At 41.8% G+C, this 20,705-nt stretch overlaps 1 protein-coding gene across 9 annotated transcripts in view; it reads left to right on the top strand.

Annotated features, from left to right (window-relative positions):
* The window catches only part of KCNMA1 (potassium calcium-activated channel subfamily M alpha 1), a 767,665-nt gene that overhangs the window by 720,858 nt on the left and 26,102 nt on the right, over positions 1-20,705 (top strand). For 8 of the 9 annotated variants that reach the window (XM_042240721.1, XM_042240720.1, XM_042240724.2 and 5 more), the window contains 2 exon segments: positions 3,410-3,523; positions 8,290-8,420. In XM_042240721.1, the coding sequence (XP_042096655.1) occupies positions 3,410-3,523; positions 8,290-8,420 (245 nt within the window). 9 annotated transcript variants of the gene reach the window in all.

Raw genomic sequence — 20,705 nt, 5'->3', positions numbered from 1 at the left:
GTAATGAAATACAGTTTTCCTAATGCCGTGTGACCTGCATTTCTCCCTGTTTTATGGGTGCTATTCCTTGATGTACAAACCCGTATTTTCTCAAGTCAGCATTTGATGATGGATGTCAAAATACAGGCCATGTATTATGCATATAGCATTACCGATTTAAGGTGTTTACTTGTCAAGTTGAAGAAATTCAAAAACGTCACATCCACTGAATCTGCACAGCTGTCACTTGCAGTTTTTCATGCTTTTGAATGAAACTTCTGATGAAAACAGTTTAGTTTTCCCCTTCACTATTCTAGGCGAAGAAAACAGGTAGCATTTCAATTGCATGTTCTTGGTTATGTGGATGGCTGAAAACACACACTTTCCAAAGCTTAGAAAGACGGACCCTATATTGTCATTCAAAATTACTTACCTGTGCACAGTGTATCAATATAAAGAATAAAATTAAGTGCAATCAGGGAGTGAATGGTAAGTGGAACTTTTTTTTTCTTTCTGAAAGTATGGCACTCAGTTGGATGATATTTATATACAGGAGAGCAGAAAATAGTAAAAGTCTTTTATATTTTTCTGGCATCTCAGGCAAGATGCACTTCCAAAACAACAGGCAGTTACATGCACTTGTCATTTCATTTCTGGTAGATACAGATTTACACATGTCTTAATGCCAAAATCAACCCAATCTCGTCACATTCCTGAGTAAGTAAGGAACCGGGTCACATCATCTTTGAAATTTTGTTCTTGGAAAATTAGCAAGTGACTTTGTAATTCCCTAATCCACTGATAAGCCCAGGTAGCCATCCACCAAAGGCAGAGAAGATAAAGTGAATGAGCGACTGAACTGAACTGACCTGAACTGAACTTCTGTTGGCCTGTTCTAGAAGGTGGAGGAGGAAGTTGGGCATGGTGGCCAGCATAGTGCTGGTGGTGCCACTTGCCACAGGCTTCACTTGGTAAAATTAATTTTCACCAAATGAGTGTATGAAGAAAATAAACGTCTCATGTCTGTATGGCTACATACATCATTAAAGAGGCAGCCGTTTGGCCTAGCTGGGATGCTTTCCCACCTTCCCTATATTGAAGATATGGTTGTGCCAAACTCATTCTAATATGTATTGAGATTTCGGTCTGAAACCCAAAAAAGCCAAAACTGCAAAAATCAGAAACCAAGTAGGCTACTCTTCTGTTAACCGTGCCCACATCTATGTTCTACCATGTGAAGTTTGCGTCAGGCACACTGGGAAGCTCAAGGGTCCACTCTAAATAGGTAGCATATGCATCAACCAAGACTATTTCAGTTGCAAGTAAAGTCTTCAGTATGGCTTAAACAGAAGGGGGAAATATATATGTATATATATATAGTATATGTGTGCTCAGCCGTGCCTGACTCTTTGCAACTGTACCCTGCCAGTGAACTCTACCCTGCCAATGAACTGTACCCTGTCAATTCTCCTCTATCCATGGAATTCTCCCAGCAAGAATACTGGAGTAGGTTGCCATTTCCTCCTCCAGGGGGTCATCCTGACCAGGGATCAAACCTGCAGCTCTTGGATTAGCAGGGGAATTCTTTGCCACTTGCGCCATGGGAAGTATATGTATATATATGTAAATATTTAATACATAATACAAAGTACATAAATATACACATATAAAATATCATTGTTTAACTCAGCATTTTAAAAAACTAAGATTACAGCATCTGGTCCCATTGCTTCATGGCAAATAGAAGAGGAAAAAGTGGAAGCAGTGATGGAGTTTATTTTCTTGGGATCCAAAATCACTGGATGATGACTGTAGCCATGAGATTAAAAAACACTTGCTCCTTAGAAGGAAAGCTATGACAAACCTATACAGCCTATGACAAACCTATACATATTAAAAACAGAGACATCACTTTTCTGACAAAGGTCTGTATAATCAAAGCTATAGTTTTTTCAGTAGTCATGTATAGATGTTGGAGTATATAGAAGGCTGAGTGCCAAACAATTGATGCTTTCAAATTGTAGTGCTGAAGAAGACTCTTGAGAGTCTCTTGGACAACAAGAGATCAAACCAGTCAACCCTAAAGGAAATCATCCCTGAATATTCTTTGGCAGGGTTGATGCTGAAGCTGAAGCTCCAATACTTAGGCCATCTGATGTGAAGAGTTGACTCACTGGAAAAGACACTGATGCTGGGAAAGATTGAAGGCAAAAGGAGAAGGGGGCAGCAGAGGATGAAATGGTTAGATAGCATGACTGACTCAATGGACATGAGTGGATGCTCCAGAAGACAGTGGGGGACAGGGAAGCCTGGTGTGCTGCAGTCCATGGGGTCACAAAGAGTCAGACATGACTTAGCGACTGAACAATGACAACAATCTCATTATTATGTATATAATATATATGAAATCTCTTTATATATATTATGCATTTCATATTATAATCTCATTTATAAATTTATAAAATCTCCTGTAGTAAAGAAATCCTGAGATTAGTTGGTTTTGGTTCTAGGGCTGGTTAATTCAGGCAGTAAGGAAAACTATTCCTGTCCTTCAAACTTTTTATCTTTGGCTTCAGCCAGCTCATTAAGCTGGATTGTCCTTGGCTAGTTCCCACCCAAGTTACAAGGTGTCTGCTACAGTTCCACTCACTACAGGCACAGAAGCAATGCCCAGTGGATAAAAGAGAATCTCTTCTCATATGATTCTTTTTAAGGGCAAGGAAAGACTTCCTAAAAGGCCCCAGGCAGATTTCCTCTCACTTTCTCTTGGGTAGAACCCAGGTTTAAGTCACTCACTGGCAAGAGAATAAATAATCAATTGGTTTAAGACAACAGTCAGGATAGGTTAGGATATGCTGTGGTAACAACAACAGCACAAACTTCAACAAAACAAATCTCAGTGGCTTAAAGCAGCAGAGATTGATTTTTCACTCAGAATGCTTTGTGTGTCTGGGTTATTTTCCAGGGCTGCTGCCCAGCCTTCATCTCCATGGTAACCCATGTTCTCACTGTTGCCACAGCCTGGGGAGAGGGATGGCAAGTCAAATACTTATACCAGGAGTGATGATATGCGTGGTCTGTTTGCTTTTCATGGGCCAGAGCATTTCCTGTGTTACACGGTCATGTCTAACTTCTCAGAAGCACGGAGGTGCAATCTGTGTGGAGGGAGCAGAAATCTGTGGGCAAGACCAATAACTGGTGTAGAGGCTGGTTTTTAGGGATCTGTCAATGTGGGTTAGAATTATTTATAATAGTCTCATACTTTGTTCTTTTGAAAACAACTCATCAGAGTTTATCCTGGGAGTGTTAATTTTTGACCTATAAATAATGCTTTTTTTTTTTTTTTACTGCATATATATACTGTACTCTCATTATTTCCAAGTTTTGCATGGTTTTGATTTTTCTCCTTGTTCTCTTTCCTTCCCACTAGGGTTCACACCTCCAGGAATGGACCGATCTTCACCAGATAACAGCCCGGTACATGGGATGTTACGCCAGCCCTCCATCACGACTGGGGTCAACATCCCCATCATCACTGAACTAGGTAGGAGTGAGCGTCAGCTTTGGGTGGATTTTTTTGGTCCTCTCTTCCAACCATGCAGGATATGAGGAGTTTGGCCTGTCTCTTAGCTCTCTGTGGTAGGCTCTAATGGTGTACTTTTTGGGGGGAGTACGAGTATTTTTTAGGGGAACACTGGAGAAGAGTATGAGTACAAATATGGATCGAACCTGGGTCTCCCACCTTACAGGCAGACAGACGCTTTACCGTCTGAGCCACCAGGGAAGCTTTTTTTTTTTACAAATGTGGCAGACGACCCAAAGGAAAACTGATCCATCTTTCCTCTGAGATGAATAGACAGTTTCCTGCATGCTGGTCACTGTTTGCAAAGAGTCATGAGATGATGGGTTGGAGACTGGGACCCCATTCGGGAATGGGGAGGAAGGGAGGATAGGTATAGTCCCAGGGTTTTTTCCCAGTGATTCTCACTGGAAGTGTCTGTGGAAGTTACCTCCCCTGAGGTACAAAGCCTCAGGTCTAAGCCAATCCCATTTTGAGAACTGCTTAGAAACACTGGCCTGATGTGTGATAATTTTACATTTAATCTATTCTAGTTAAACTCTTCAGCTAAAAGGCATTTTCAGTTATTGTCACGCTGGTTCAGAAAAATGACAGGGTTTTGAGGGCCGCGGTCATTGACCGGTGGGATCCAGCTTTTAGCCTGGCCTTGGCATTTCCTGCGATTATTTGTGAATTTGCAAAACTGCTACAAGGTCTCTTCCCCTGAAGATAAACACTTAACTGCCTATGGTCCTGGGTCCCTTTACTTCAGAATGCTTTCTGTTATTCCCTCACTCTTTTCTTTTTTTGTACTTTCCTCCGCTGCCTTTCCCCAACCCTAAATGCTGTATCCAATTAGCTAAACCTGGCAAGTTGCCTTTGGTATCAGTCAATCAGGAAAAAAACAGTGGGACTCACATTCTAATGATAACCGAACTGGGTAAGAAGCACTGTTTTCTTTCACATCAGTATCTCCTTTTGTTTGTGGTTGGTGTTTCCGACTATCACCAGCTTGTTTTTTATTTCACCGGCTGTAGCAGAACGGCTACCCCATGGCACTGCTTTGAATGTGTTTTATTTGTGGCTCTGGTTGGAATCGACTGTCTTGTTCTGGCCTTTCTTAATGATTTTTTTCCCCGCACAGCATCAGTAAACCTTTGATCACACCCATCTGACCTGGCAGTTGTTTCCAAAGCATCTTTGCTCTAATTCATTTCCTTTAGCTTGGGCCTTTTCTTTTTTTCCCCCTATGTGTCCCCCTGCTCCTCCTCCCACCTTCTCCCTTCTAGTCCTCTTCCAACACACTGTCAGTTTGACTGACATGTCTTCACAACTCTCAGAGGAAGTCAAAGGAGAAATATAAAAATTTTAAGATAAGAAACCTAAGACGGTGCCTTCCCTGCAGCTGTTTATTTTCCTTTATTCTGACTTTATTTGCCTTTTTTTCCCCCCTACTTGGCCCTTTCTCAGAAGCTCTGGTTTCTGAAGCCATAAAAGCAGCGAGTTCCTAGGGGACCCTTTCTTGCTAACGCCAGGTCTTCAGAAAGGACGCAGAGGATGAGGTTAGCAATCACCAAGGCCCAGCCCTGCACTCTGACCCCCACCCCACTGGCCCAGAGTCCTCTTTGGGAGATTCAGAGAGGACTCATCCAGAAGATGAAGGGCTCTGGTCATGACGGCATTTGTCAAACTTTTCCACAATTCCCTATAACTTGGTTAATAACTCAATGAAAAGCACCCATCAGCAGCAGGTCTCAGAACTAGGGATTGATCTTCTAGATAAAGACAGCAAGTGCTGTTCAGTGGAGGGTGAATTGAGAGGTAGGGAGCACCTGCCTTCAAATGGCTCACAAATGAAACTCACATGCCATTTTCTTGGCCCCAAAATATATTTCAAAATAAGAGAGCAGGCTTTTAACACAGTAATCTTGCTTGCCAGGTGTCTGGAAACAAAGGAATAAATCGTCCACCATTCAGCACTGTATTATTGTCGATGGGGCTATTTTTCAGGACAAATTGACTCAGGTCAAGGAGCAGCACACTATTTTATGCTTCTAACAGTAGGACAGGTGTCTTTTTCAGGTTTAGAGAAGTTGGTTAAAAGCCTAGGGGTGGATTGCTCTTCTCAGAACCTTAGGTAAGAGACCCAGGGAGCTTGTGTGGCCCAGACCTCTAGGTGGAAAATTCATCCAGACATCTCTGTCTCAGGAAAATTCAGCAGTGTTTCAAAATCATCATTGCCAGGAATTTGTTTGGAATTGATGCACTGCCAAATAACTGGAATATCTTGATTTGTGACTAGTAGAAAAGAAAAGGCTTGATACCCCAATCTGTCCAACAATTCAAGTATTCAGTCAGCATAATTGAGTACCCTAAAGGCTTTGTCTCTTACCAGATTTCTTTTATGAACCCAGAGAACCTTCCATGTGTTCACTTCAACTTCACCCTCTGCCTTAAGACCAGTTTTCCTACTGGGCATACCACTTTTGGCAGTTAGACCATCACCCTCTGACTATCTCACCTTCCTTATCCACACAAATATTTACTGTCTACCTACTTATTCTGAGATATCTTTGCATTGCACCAGGACAGGTTCCAAAACACAGAAGGTGCCAACGTCAAACAAACTCGTTAAACTGGGTAGTGTGTTCCAGTCTTTGCATACTTGAAGAGTCCCAATTGATGTTAGCAGGTCAAAGGATTCTAGAAGGTCCACATGAAGGAAATTTGTTTGAAGCTCTTTAATCCATTTCTCAGTTGAATTTGATTACCAGTGCTTGGGGGTGATCGTTTTCATCTCTTAGCACCCACATAATTATCGTTCTGTGAAATAGGTTTCAGGTAATACTGGCTAGGTAACCCAGAAGGGTGCCTAAGATATTGAACCTGGGCTTGTGCCCTGGAGTTTTTTCCCAAAGATTTGAATCCCTAACTGGCTGACAGTCTCACCATCTGTCGGGTCTAGAACCAGACCCTCCCCATCATCTTGAGAAGAGGTAGCCAACAGGTCCTTTAGGGAGGGTCCATGCACACGCCCTCCTCAGTTCTAAGTGTGTACCTGTGGTGGATTCATGTTGATGGATGGCAAAACCAATACAATATTGAGTTCACATTTTCCCATTCACAAAGCAGTTTAGTCTTCTAAACTGGACCCACAAAATACTTCTGGCTTCCACGTGACTCTGGTAGGATCCTTGAGCAAGGCCTTCCTTGTGCCTTCTGAGAGGGGCAGAGGGAGGCTGGGAATTTTCATAATTTCATGAGATCACAAGAAAGGCTACTATTTATCAAGATGCTGAACTGGGCTCACCAAGGAGAATCTCATAGGAACCTCCTAACGGCCTATCAGGAAAGTTGCTAATAGTCCCCCCGTTTTACAGAGAAAGAAACTAAGGTGCAGAATGATAAAATGCTTTGCTCAAGAGAATCAGTGACAAAGCCTGAATCAGAGTCCACTTGTTAGATCCTGGATTTTGCATTTTCACTAGCCTGTAACTTTAGTGCTGCTAAGACAATGGGGAGCCAGACATGATAAACTTTGGAAGAACAGAGAGCAAAAATTTTTCCCCATTAGGATCTTTCTCCAGGGAAACAGGATGTTGTCATTTAAAAATAATTCCATGCCCAGCCTTTTATCCTATTATCATTTATTCTGCTTCACACCATAAATAAAAGATTTTTAAAAAAGAAAAGTTCTCTCAAAAATTCCTTTTGGAAAAAAAAATTTAAAACAATAACTCTAGAAAAGAGAATCAGCTTTAGAAAGGATTCAGAAAAAGGAAACCTCATCTATTCTTTTCCTAAAAGCATGATAATTATTCCAGAAATCACGAGTGCTCATCTCCTCCCCCACCTCAGACCCTCCCCCTCCCCATTACTTGCTCTGCAAAACTGGTAATTTCTGAAGCCAAGATGGGAATGGAAATTAATTTGTCATTTAATTTTTAATCAGTTAAAGACATCTCAGTGACACAACCAGTCAGTCTGCACGTGCATGCCAGAGGAGGCCTTGAGGAATCCTCAGATGGAAATGAAATACAACAGCAAATGCCGTGTCTGCTTGAGCTGAAGCGCATAAAAGATTGAGCTGTTTAGAAGGGGAAAGGGAGAACGTGGGCGTCCCTGTGCACCTTGGGATGCAGAGCAAGTCTTTGTCAGCCACAGCCCGAGACAGCCAGGGGTACATCCCACCTGGAGTCCCCTTTATACTGAACAGGATCTGTTGGGTGTGGGCCTGGATTCAGGGCTTGACACCAGGCACCACCCAGATCCATGCCTGAGGCATGGTGGTGCCTGAGGGCGGATCCCTTGCTAGTTTCTTTGCTATGCTCCTATCTAAATGGCTTTCTTTTCCTTGTGGCTAACCTTCCCATCCCAGCATGGCTACTCATGGCTCCTCATCTTTGAACGATGTCCATTTCTCAAAGGACTTGGCTACCAAAAAACACTTCAGAGTGTTTTTCATCATGATCCTAAAGCTATACCAAAGAATTGACCAACACCAGTGTACCCTAGCTCCACCAGCTTGCCGTGGAGCATATCCACTTGATGTCTCTGCTCTCCAGGTCTGGGAACCTTGAGCAAGCGCCTCAGAGCAGTCCATTGAGTCCCACCAACCCCTACCCTGAGCTCCATCGACAGCTTCTCCCATGCTTTTCTTTCCTCTCCAGTGACCTCAGTGTTTCTAAACCTTGGCCTTTACTGCCCACATGTAGTTTTTCAAGCTAACTCCTACTTCATACTTTTCCTAGTGAACGATACTAATGTTCAGTTTTTGGACCAAGACGATGACGATGACCCCGACACAGAACTGTACCTCACGCAGCCGTTTGCATGTGGGACAGCGTTTGCCGTCAGTGTCCTGGATTCACTCATGAGCGCAGTAAGTGGGGGACACAGGGATGTGGGGTTGGGGTGCCTCCAGTGCATCAGGGGCATGGGCTGGAGCTTGAGCCACACTGGAGAGCAGAACCATCCAAACTCGCCATCTGGTAGGAGATGCTGTTAATCTAACTAGTACACAGATAAACACCTGATTATAAATTCTTGAAAGTGCAAGGAAACTTATGAGTAAATATAGGTGAGCACTTGACCCAGTCTCGAAACTAGAGAAAGAATTCTCCAAAGAAAGAGTATCTATTTTATGTCAGGATCTGAACAATGGAGAGGGGAGCTCTTGTGGGGAAGAGTAACCCCCCAAAGAAGGACAGTAAAGGGAAAGACCCGCTAGGGAGAAGGGTACCTGCCAGGCTCAGAGGAGACAGGGAAAGCCTGGGTAGCAGGACCTGAGGGAGCGAAAGTGGGGGAAAGGCAGAGCTGGACCCATAGGACCTCAAAACCCATCTCTCGTTTTTGGTCTTTTTCTTGACAGCAGTGAAGAGGCACTGAAGGGTTTTAAGTTGGCAAGTAATGTGATCAGGTTTATGTTTTGTGGGATTGCCCAGGCACGTGTGTGGAGGGTGGCTTAGGAAGCAAGATGGCCACAGGAAGTCTGAGAAACGGGCTGTCCTGCCCTGTGGAGCAGGATAGAGCCCGCAGAGCTGGGGGAGGTGGATGCGTCTGAGTGGTGTTTGTCAGCAAAAGCTGTAGGACTTGGGAACAGACCGAATAAAGCAAAAGGCAGAAGAGGACAGAGTGTCAGAGCGTCAAGGGTGACTCCTAGGTCACTGTCAGCCATGGAGATGGAGTCCTGGGAGAGGAGTGGGTGGGAGGCAAGGCCTGGCCGGGCTCTGCCACAGGGCAGGAGTGGACTGGCGGCCGAGAGAGGATGGTGGGCTGGCGGAGGGATCCAGAGCATCTTCAGTTTCTTTTATAACTTGATATGCATCGAACAATCAAGGCATTTGTGTTTTCACTTGTGAGACCAGAATCAAATGACAAAAATGTCCCATCTTGAGACTTCCCTTGTGGTCCAGTGGCTTCGACTCTGCCCTCCCAATGCTGGGGGGCCTAGGTTCAATTCCTGGTCAGGGAACTAGCTCCCTCATGTCACAACTCAGAGTTCTCATGCAGCAACTAAAGATCCCGCATATCACAATTAAGACCCAGCATATCTAAATTAAAGAAAAAAAAATTAGGTACCATCTTAAAGAAGCTGTCTTGAACTACAAAAGGCAAAGCAGACTAGAACGGGGATTATAAAGTGTTCCCACTGAGTGGCTTTATTTATTATATAGAAAAATCTTCTTTTTGGAATTTTCAACTTCACCATTTGTAAAAATACCGACATAGGCTAGATAATAACTGACCTTTGGAGAATCCACACACATACACAAAAAAGAGTTTTATTGAACTCATTAAAACCGTAAACATAGCCCAGAGAGTTTTTATATACATACATTTCTTCAAGAGCTTAAGAAGGCTATTCTCCTGCATGTGTTAAACAACTGATGTGCTAATTATGCATTATTCTCATCTATTCATTAAAACTAATCCCAGAAGGACCTCTATTTGAGGAAAGAAAAATCATAAAGCTTTTTAAGACTAATTTAAGTTATTCTATATTCCTGAATGTGGTCCAACTACTAGCATATCTTAGTGAAAAATCAGAATTATGCGTTTAAAAATAAACATGAAGCAACATTCATCTGAATTAAGGTTGACTGGGCTTCATGCCATCTCACCACTTGCCAAGCCAAAGAGGAGAGAGAGCAAGAGATCCCTAGAGAAGGCCATCTTGGTTTCCCAGGGCTCATGACCTTTCTGATGGTGTGAGGATACTGAGCCTCATCTTTCTACCTGCCAGTGATGGTGGGCCCCGTTTGGGCAAACTCCCCAAGCTGGCCAGAGGGCCTGATGGAAGCAGCAGGATATGCTCATTACAGTGCCGTATTCTCTGTAATAGGCCACGCAGTCTCCAAATCCAGTTACCAAACAGATTTTGGTAACTCCTCAGAAGTTTCATTTTACTTCTGATCCTAATCAGACAGATTTCAGAAGACTGTTCTCACAAAAAAACAATGAGGTTTCAATAAAAGTGTTAAGCATTTACCAAAAAAAAAAAAAAAAAGATGATGAAACCGTTTATAGTAGATTTTTTTCAGAAATACTTGATCCAAATTTTTTTTAAAAATACAAATTTACAAAATTGCTCCTATAGATCAGACATGCAGGATATTCCAGGTGAGACCGGCTACATAATTTGAAAGGTGACTTTTCCATAAGTTACTAAGAATTTCAAAATGATGACAGCAGGGCACTGAACCAGATGAGGGGCTCTTCTGAGCATGCACTTTGGGCAACAATGCAGGCCACACACCCAGCAAACCAGCCCGGGTGGCAAGGAATGAATGGACTCAAGAACTTCACCTCCACACAGTCAAGGGGGCACATGGGATAGGAGTGGGGGTACACCTAGATTTGAGTTACATGACTCTCTCTACAGCAACACTAGTGAGTCAGTTCTTGGAAACTCAGCTGAGAAATCAAAGTGTGAAATTAAAAAAAAAAAAATCTGTCTCTAATCTCCTTTGAAATGCAAACTGAAATGTTTGACAGAGCATGGCTAAGGTATGTAGGAATACAACAGCCTGCCAGCAAAGCAGCACTTCTTCTGAATGCCACCCTGGGAAGAAGGAGTGGCAGGAATCTCATAACGCCATTGTAATGAGCAGCAGCAGCATAATTTATTGAGGGTCCAGAACTGTACAGAGCACTTCATTATTATTACTTTGGACAATATTATTTTAGGCGGTAATGTGAGTCAACCTGGTTTAAGTGTGGAGGCAACACCTATTTAACTGGTCCACTGCTGTGACTTCTCAAGTCATAAAACAGAATGCCTGTCCACTTATTCCAGGCTTTGTTTTCCTTGTCTGGGATAAGCAAGTTCCACAGTGAGGACTCAAATTGGATCTGGTTCAACAGACCCAGTTGGATCTAGACCTTCTGATAACGGATTGCTTTTGATTTCTTAGCCTTCCACCACAATTGTAACTTATGAAAAAACAGGATTATCTAGTACCAAGGCAGTAACTGGAATATAAATTGAGAAAGTGAGAATCCAAACAGCAGGAGCCAGAGGTAAGCTTCCATCTCAGGCACTTGCTCATGAGCAACATCACAACGTCTGTACACACATCTGTTTAGATGTCTATGATCTTTCTCTAGCACTCCTCTCCAAATTGCCATTTAATCACGCGTCTAAACATTCCCTGAATATTGTCCTTCGTAACTCAACTCCTGCTGCTTACTGCTTCATTTGTGAAAAAGAACAATGTTCTGATTCATCACGTGCATTCCCAGAACAGATAGGGATGTTACCAACATATCCTCCTGGCTTTCTCCTGTGAACCCACAGCAGAAACACATGATGAGAGGGGGAAAGTATGCTTATGGATATATGCCTCTGAGAAGAAGATCACAAGAAATGTATTTCTCAGAATCATCCAGTTTGTTGCTCATACATACGTGAAAGATGAAAGGAAGCCTCTTGGTGAAACTGGCACATGGGTTTTTAGATTTCTTTTTCACACAGCCCCCACTTTCCCCTAGTCTCACCTCAATTTGAGTTACCTACCCTAGAAACAAAAAAATTAGGGCCTCAGGAGCCAGACTGCTTGCATGTGGATCCCAGCACTGCCACTTACTGTTTGCATAGCCTTAACTTCTTTGTGTCTTATTTTTCTCGTCTGTAAAATGGGACTGCTAATAGTACCTACCTCATAGGAGGACTTCCCTTGTAGCTCAGCTGGTAAAAAATCTACCTGCAATGTGGGAGACCTGGGTTTGATCCCTGGGTTGGGAAGATCTCCTGGAGAAGAGAAAGACTACCCACTCCAGTATTCTGGCCTGAAGAATTCCATGGACTATATGGTCCATGGGGTCGCAGTCAGACACGACTGAGCGACTTTCACTCACTCACTCACCTCATAGGACTGTTGAGATGACTGAATGAGCTAAGGTTGTAAAGTGATTTGCTCATTGTTGTTCAGTCACTCAGTCTTGTCTGACTCTTTGTGACCCCATGGACTGCAGTACACCAGGCTTCCCTGTCCTTCACCATCTGGAGCTTGCTCAAACTCATGTCCATTGAGTTGGTGATGGCATCCAACCATCTCATCCTCTGTTGCCCCCTTTTCCTTTTGCCTTCCATCTTTCCCAACATCAGAATCTTTTCGAATGAGTCGGCTCTTCACATCAGGGAGCCAAAGTACTGGAGCTTCAGTTTCACCATCCCTCCTTCCAATGAGTATTCAGCACTGATTTCCTTTAGGATTGACTGGTTTGATCTCCATGGTATCCAAGGGACTCTCAAGAGTCTTCTTCAACACCACAGTTCAAAAGCATCAATTCTTTGGTGCTCAACCTTCTTTATGGTCCAACTCGCAAATCCATACATGCCTACTGGAAAAACTGTATCTTTGACTAGATGGACTTTTGTTGGCAAAGTAATGTCTCTGATTTTTAATAAGCTATCTAGGTTTGTCATAGCTTTTCTTCCAAGGAGCAAGCATCTTTTAATTTCATGGCTGCGATCACTATCTGCAGTGATTTTGAAGCCCCAAAGAATAAAGTCAGCCACTGTTTCCATTGTTTCCCCATCTATTTGCTATGAAGTGATGGAACCAGATACCATGATCTTAGTTTTTTTTATGTTGAATTTTAAGCCGACTCTTTCACTCTCCTCTTTCACCTTCATCAAAAGCCTCTTCAGTTCCTCTTCACTTTCTGCCATAAGGGTGGTGTCATCTGCATATCTGAAGTTATTGAAATTTCTTCTGGCAATCTTGATTCCAGCTTGTGCTTCATCCAGCCCAGCATTTTGCATGATGTACTCTGCATATAAGTTAAATAAGCAGGGTGACAATATATAGCCCAGATGTACTCCTTTCCCAATTTGGAACCAGTCCATTGTTCCATGTCTGGTTCTAACTGTCGCTTCTTGACCTGCATACAGGCTTCTCAGGAGACAAGTAAGGTGGTCCGGTATTTCCTTCTCTTGAAGAATTTTCCACAGTTTGTTGTGAGCCACACAGTCAAAGCAATATGGCAAGCTCTATATGCATTTAGTGTTATTAATCAGTACATTTTTGGGCACTTACTAAAGCCTAGGCACTATTGTTCATGCTGAGGATCCAGTATTTTCTGGAAGAAGAAAGATTGTGGTCCCACGCCCTCTTGGGGTTTGAACTGTCATTCTAATGGGTAGTCACCACCTAGTGCCAGTAGTTGTGTCAGTGGGTACCTGAGTTATAGCAGATAGGGATAACTAGTTTGAAGAACACAAAATAGCTTGAATGGGTGTGGAGAACTACACTGAAAAACCAGAGGAGGACAGCTGAGGGTGAGGATCTTTAGCTTTGTGAGGCAGAGAGCTGACCTCTCTGTTTGCCAGAAATAACTGAACTTATGTTGTTAAGACTGGAGAAGGGGACCTTCTGGAAGAGGGAACCACACGGTTTACTTTGTTAACTGTACTTGCATGAAGGGCTGAACCCTTGAGGTGCGTTATGGAAAAGGCTGAGTTCTCAGGCGGCCCAGTGCCCTGTGATGTTAGTTACATAAACAAATTCCTCCTCTATGCCTTTCCTCCTTGAACTCCATTCCAGAGTCACCATGTAGACTGTTCACAAGGAGGCAGGCAGCCTGTGACCCACGCTGTGGCAGGTGAGCCAGCACCACTGTGGGCATGATGGATGAACTCAGAACACGCCATCATAATCAGGCCAGGCAGGGCTGGGATAGGAAAAAAAAAAAAAAAAAGATCGAATAGTTCTCATCCCTCATGAAAGAAAAATACCAAAAATAAAAATCTACACCATGAAAACTAGCAAATATAAAAAATGGCAGCTATGACATGGAAAATGACAATTTTAGAGCAATTATAAACGAAAGGCAAAGTGCCATTAAAGTTAAGGCAATGTTATTAAAAGATGTGTTAATTTTCAGTTAAATTTTCTATAAAAGACCAATTAGTTTAAAAGGCTTGACAGCATTAACTGTGAAACATAAGCTCTGGTAATTATAGTTTAAAAAAATAAAAAAGAGAAAGATGCTCCAGTGTGTTGGAGACATGGGCACAGAGGGACCTCCAAGGAACGGGCTAGATGGCGCTGTGGGCTCAGATTTTCCTCTTGTAACTCGCTGGTCCTTTCCCTAGCATTTCTGGGTTTACTCCCCAAAGTTTAGAAGCTAAGGGGCCACTCAAGTGACCTGGGCCAGCTGATACTGGAGCTGAGAATGCAGAAAGCAGTGTCCCAAACTGGTTGCATTGTCAGCTGGTTGCTCTTTTTATAAGCTACCCTTTACTGAGCATTTGATGGACTTCCCTGGTGGCGCAGTGGTAAAGAACCCGCCTGCCAATGCCGAACACAGAAAAGAGACGGGGCCCATCCCTGGGTCGAGAAGATCCCCTGGAGGAGGGCATGGCACCCACTCCAGTACTCTTGCCTGGAAAATCCCATGGACAGAGGAGCCTGGCGGGCTGTAGTCCAGGGGCTTGCAAAGAGTCAGACATGACTGAGCATACTGAATTTGTTGTTCATTAAAATTACACAAAGTATCTCAGTTAATACTATCCAATAATCTGGGTTTGTTTGTTTTTAATCCCTGTTATATGGATAAGGAATCCAAAACCCAGAAAAGTTAGGCAACTTTCCTATTGTCATAGCTATTGCAAGGGATTTTAAATAATAGCAACTAAATTCTGAAGTCTGTACACAGATCTAGGGGTGCCATGTTGCCATACTTGGGTGAAAGTCTGCCCAGACCAGACGTGGAATCCAGACCTTGGCACTGGAGAGAGGGACTCCCATATTATTCAGATTATACCCGTGTCTGGATCCCAGGCACTGAGCAGAACCCTGGAGAATTCTGTTCTCTTTAGGGCCCCAAAAAACATGTGACACAGGAACAGCCACTGCAAAGGCTTCTGCCAAAAATGAGGGCTTCCTCAATAGCTCAGTGGGTAAAGAATCCACCTGCAATGCAGGAGACCCTGGTTCGATCCCTGGGTTGGGAAGATGTGCTGGAGAAGGGAAAGGCTACCCACTCCAGTATGCTGGTCTAGAGAATTCCCTGGACTATATAGTCCATTGGGTCGCAAAGAGTAGAACACGACTGAGTGACTTTCGCTTCACTTCACTTCTGCTGAAAGTGGTTTCCCTGATAGCTCAGTTGGTAAAGAATCTGCCTGCAATGCAGGAGGTCCTAGTTCAATTCCTGGGTTAGGAAGATCCGCTGGAGAAGGGATAAGCTACCCACTCCAGTATTCTTGGGCTTCCCTCGTGGCTCAGACAGTAAAGAATCCGCCTGCAATGCAGGAGACCTGTGTTTGATCCCTGGGATGGGAATATCCCGTGGAGAAGGGAAAGGCTACCCACTCCAGTATTCTGGCCTGGAGAATTCCATGGACTGTATGGTCCATAGGGTTGCAAAGAGTCAGACCTGAAAGCATTCCTGGAGACTAGTCTTGCCCGGTTTGGAGAGTCCATGCCAGACTTCCTCACAAGCCTTCTTGCACAAGTATAGTGAACAAGCCCACGCAGAACACAGGAAAGACTGGGAGTACAAAAGCTTAGGAGGCTAAGGAACACATCTGTGTGTTACAGAATTCTGTGTTTCTTCCATCTGGTGTCTCTGTTACCCAAGGAAAGAATGATGCCTTCTGGGCCAGATGAGTTGTGGAGGGGTTTGTTCTAGCTGCCGCATTCTCCGCAGTAATAGTCTTTGATAACTGGTATTTGAAGTCCCAGCACCTGGTTTGCCCTCGTGATGCTTAAACTGTCACTTCCTAAGCAGAAAGCACTGGATGGAATGCTTAATGGCAGACCTGTCTATGTTCTGTGAGTGGTACCCCAGGCCCATAAAGAAATTTGCCCCCCTGAACGGCTGGACATCTTTTATCAGGGGAAGCATTGTCTTTCCACCAAGTTGCTCAGATCACAGAGAGACCTTGAAACGTGCTCAGAGCACACCTGTATGTAATGTCAGAGGACTTCTCTGCAGCTGAATACTGAGGCACCAAAATGGGAGCAAGAGTGCTCCCTGACAGGCGTCATTATACTCCGTCACAGCAGAGACTGTTACCTATGGCTCTGCTCCCTGATGCCTGTATGAAAAAATCAAGGAGAGAGATCTGGGGTACAGTGCCAGCTCAGGGGCCAGAGAATTGTGTTCAGTGTTGTGAGCGGTTCTAGAATTGTACAGGGACCTCTGAAACCCTCTGACCCACCCTGAAATTATACCCCTTGATGGGCAATTTTGAAAGTGACACACTTTTGGAATAGCATACAATTTCGGTCCAAACCAAGAGCCAGGGATTAGTAGGTGCTCAATAAATGTCAGTGACTGATTGATCAAAAAGATTAAGCTGTTTCAGTGTAACTGATTTCAGCACAGAAAGGGAAACACTTTAAGGTCAAATCTTAAAGATTTGACAAAACAATAACCTTTCATGTTGACCTTCCTGACTTATTGTTGCAAAGCAGAACTTAGAGTGTTCTTTGTTTAAGAACCATCGGCTGTTTTCCTTAGAAAATGAATTCATTTTCCATGGGAAACTTGGGAAAGTGCAGATATGTATAAAGAAGAAAATTTAAATAAACCATATTCCCAACACACAAAGATCAGCCTGGCTAGTATTTTGGTATATTTCCTTCCAGATGGTTAGATAAATATGGAATCATCCAGTTTTATATCTTGGGTTTTTTTTTCTTTTCAGACTTAGTATTTTTATCAGAGTATCTAATCATGTCATTTTCTTGGGAATCATTGTAAGGTCTCCATGTAGGACTTCCTGAGACTCAAACATATGAATGTCCCAGAATCTTGATAAACGTTATCTATTGTGGGGCATTTCAGTTTTTAATCATTTTTATTATAAAAATAACTAACCCGGTGATAAGTATTATAGTACATAAATCTTTGAGCATGAAGAAACATTACTTTGAGGTAAACTTACTGGGTTTTAAACAAATATGAACATATTTAAAACTCTTGGTATCTATTGCCAGATTATCCCCCAGAAACAATTATACCATTGCACCACCATCACTGGTGTGCACATGCCATCTCTTGCACTTTGGTGAGCAGTGATTATCATCTTCCTTAGGGGGTCCTTCAATTGAGTTGGTGGTAGTTCTGAAGTATCTATAATTTTAACTTGTGTCTATAACCATGTAAATGCATATGGTCTTTTGGGAATTTTTCTATAGATTTTATGCCTAAATCCTGCTTGCTGAACAAAAGAAGTCATCAGATATCCTGTCAGTATGTTAGTCACTTAGCTGTGTCCGACTCTTTGTGACCCCATGGACTGTAGCCTACCAGGCTCCTCTGCTGCTACTGCTACCCCACTCCAGTACTCTTGCCTGGAAAATCCCGTGGACGGAGGAGCCTGGTAGGCTGCAGTCCATGGGGTCTCGAAGAGTCGAACACGACTGAGAGATTTCACTTTCACTTTTCACTTTCATGCATTGGAGAAGGAAATGGCAACCCACTCCAGTGTTCTTGCCTGGAGAATCCCAGGGATGGGGGAGCCTGGTGGGCTGCCATCTATGGGGTCGCACAGAGTTGGACACGACTGAAGCGACTTAGCAGCAGCATCATTTTATAACATTTACCCCCTTCCCACCCCAAGTTTATTGAGATATCATTGATTTATATCATTATTATAACATTATAAAGTTTAAGGTGTACAATGATGTATATATTGTGAAATGATTACAACAGTAAAGTTAGTTAACACATCCATCGCCTCCCAGGTACAATTTTTTCTTGCTGTTGCTGAGAACTGTAAACATCTACTCTCTTTAGCAGTTTTCAAATGTATAGTGCAGTATTGTTAACTTTATGCACTGTGTTATAGTGTGTTGTATCTCCAGAATTTATTAATTATATCCTATGAGCACCTTCACCCATTTCTCCCAGCCCCCACCTCCTGCCCCTGGCAACAACCAGTCTGTTTGTTTCTATAGGATCGGGGGTTTTTTAGATTTCACGTGTAAGTGAGAGTATAAATTATATTTCTCTGACTTATTTCACTTAGCTTCATGCTCTCAGAATTCATCCATGTTGTTGCACAGGGCAAGATTTCCTTCTTTCACGGCTAAATATCCCATTGTGTAAGTATAGGCCACATTTCCTTCATCGGTTCATCTCCCAGTGGACACTTAGACTGTTTCCAGGTCTTAGCTATTGTAAACAATGCCGCAGTGAACACAGGGGTGAAAAAGATAGCTCTTTGAGATAGTTATTTCTTCTCCTGTGGATATATACCCAGAAGTGGAATTGCTTGGTCATATGGTAGCTATACTTATAATTTCTCAAGGAACCAGCATACTGTTCTCCATAGTGGCGGTATCAGCTTACATTCCCACTAGCAGTTTACAAGATTTCCTTTTCTTCACAACCTTGCCAACACTTATTTCTCATATTTTTGACAGTAGTCATTCTAACAGGTATGAGATGATGTCTTACCACGGTTTCGATTTGCATTTTCCTGATGACTAGTGATGTCGAACATCTTTTATAAAGTACCTGTTGGCTATTTGAATATCTTCTTTGGAAAAATGTCTGTTCCATTCCTTTGTCCATTTTTTAATCAAATTTTGGGGTTTGTTTGTTTGTTTTGCTACTGAGTTGTATAAATTCCCTTTGCTTTCTGTCTTAGAAATTTAAGTAAATGTATTTTCATAGTAGGAAATATATAAAATGAATTACAGGAAAAAAATGAAAATGAATCAGAATTCTGTTACCAGGAATTAATTTCCATGTCAAATTTTGGGGTACTAAATATTTAGTATTTACGTAATATTAAATATTTTTATATGACTATATATCTTTGGAGGTCTGCACTTTAACATGAGTTTTAGATCTTAGTGATTTTTGGATCCTGCTTTTTTAATACATTTTAATATTATGTCATGTAATAGTTACCATGCCGTTAAATACTCTCTGAAAGCATAATATTAATATCTGTACAATGTAAGTCACATAAATATATCATTACTTATTTAATCATTTCCATATTGTTGAAAACATTTTCCAGATAGCAATTTCCCCTGAATCATTTGTTGAGTAAACGTCCCTTCTCCGGGGTGTGTCATGCTTTCCTTATTGTATTAAGAAATGGAACAGCAAACTTCTTTATAAAGGGACAGATGGTGAATATTCTAGGCTTTTGAGAGCCATATAGACTCTGCTGACAGTATTCAATTCTGCCATTATAGCACAAAAACCATTAGTAAACAAGTGGGCATGTGTGCATCTCAATAAAACTTTATTAAAAAAACAAAAACAGCTGGCAGTCTACATTCTTCCCATGGCCTTGATTTGCTAACTCCTGTATTAAGGTCTTATAACTACTAGAGTATGGTTCTCAAAACTTTGAAGGACAGTTTCATAAACTGGTTCCAGAGGTAATTTAGCATAATTTTATCAAGTTTAAAAATGTATCAGTTCACTAAATATCCTCTTGCTACTTCATTAATTGATGCTTTCTTATTTCAACCTTCTATTATTCTCAGATAAAAAAAGACAACCAAAAACAATTATTTTAAGAATTATTAGTTGACATTCTTTTATATTTAATGATAAAAGCATTTAAGGTTCTGAATTTGTAGCTTTGGCCTCAATCCATGACACTTTTGTGTGTTATTTTCAAATAGTCTTTAATTTTTTAATACTCCATATTCTTGAGTTTTATTTCCATCTTGACCTGTAATTATTTAGGATACTTTAAAAGAAGTTTGAAGTATTGGGTTATTTACTTTTCTTTCTACTATTATGTTTATTTTTTAAATATAGGCCATACATCTAATATTTTAGTATGTATATTGAGATTTTATACTTTGGGGCATTGATCATGATTTATTAGCATTACTTGGAAGCTAACTAAAAATGTTATAAAGTTTAGCGCAAATGTACTAAATGCTCATATTATTATATCCTTCATTTCCTTATACTTTTGGCCTGTTTGAGCTGTGAAAACAAGAAACACAATGATATTTCACATATTGCTTTTACATATGACTCTCAGTCCGTATTTATTTTACTATAATGGTTAATTAGTTTTGTTGTCTATATTTTAGTTATAATATTTTCTCCATAAATGTTATATACTTTTTGTAAATTTTAACTATGAACAGGTAGTTAATTTGATACTAAAATTTTTTAAAGTTTTCCCTTTAAATATACCTTCCTTTGCTCTGTGTGTGTGTGTGTG

This window comes from Ovis aries, chromosome 25 (assembly GCF_016772045.2).
Source record: "Ovis aries strain OAR_USU_Benz2616 breed Rambouillet chromosome 25, ARS-UI_Ramb_v3.0, whole genome shotgun sequence".
Taxonomy (NCBI): Eukaryota; Metazoa; Chordata; class Mammalia; order Artiodactyla; family Bovidae; genus Ovis; species Ovis aries.
Note: the sequence above shows the minus strand (reverse complement) of the source record. Positions and strands in the feature narration are given on the sequence as shown.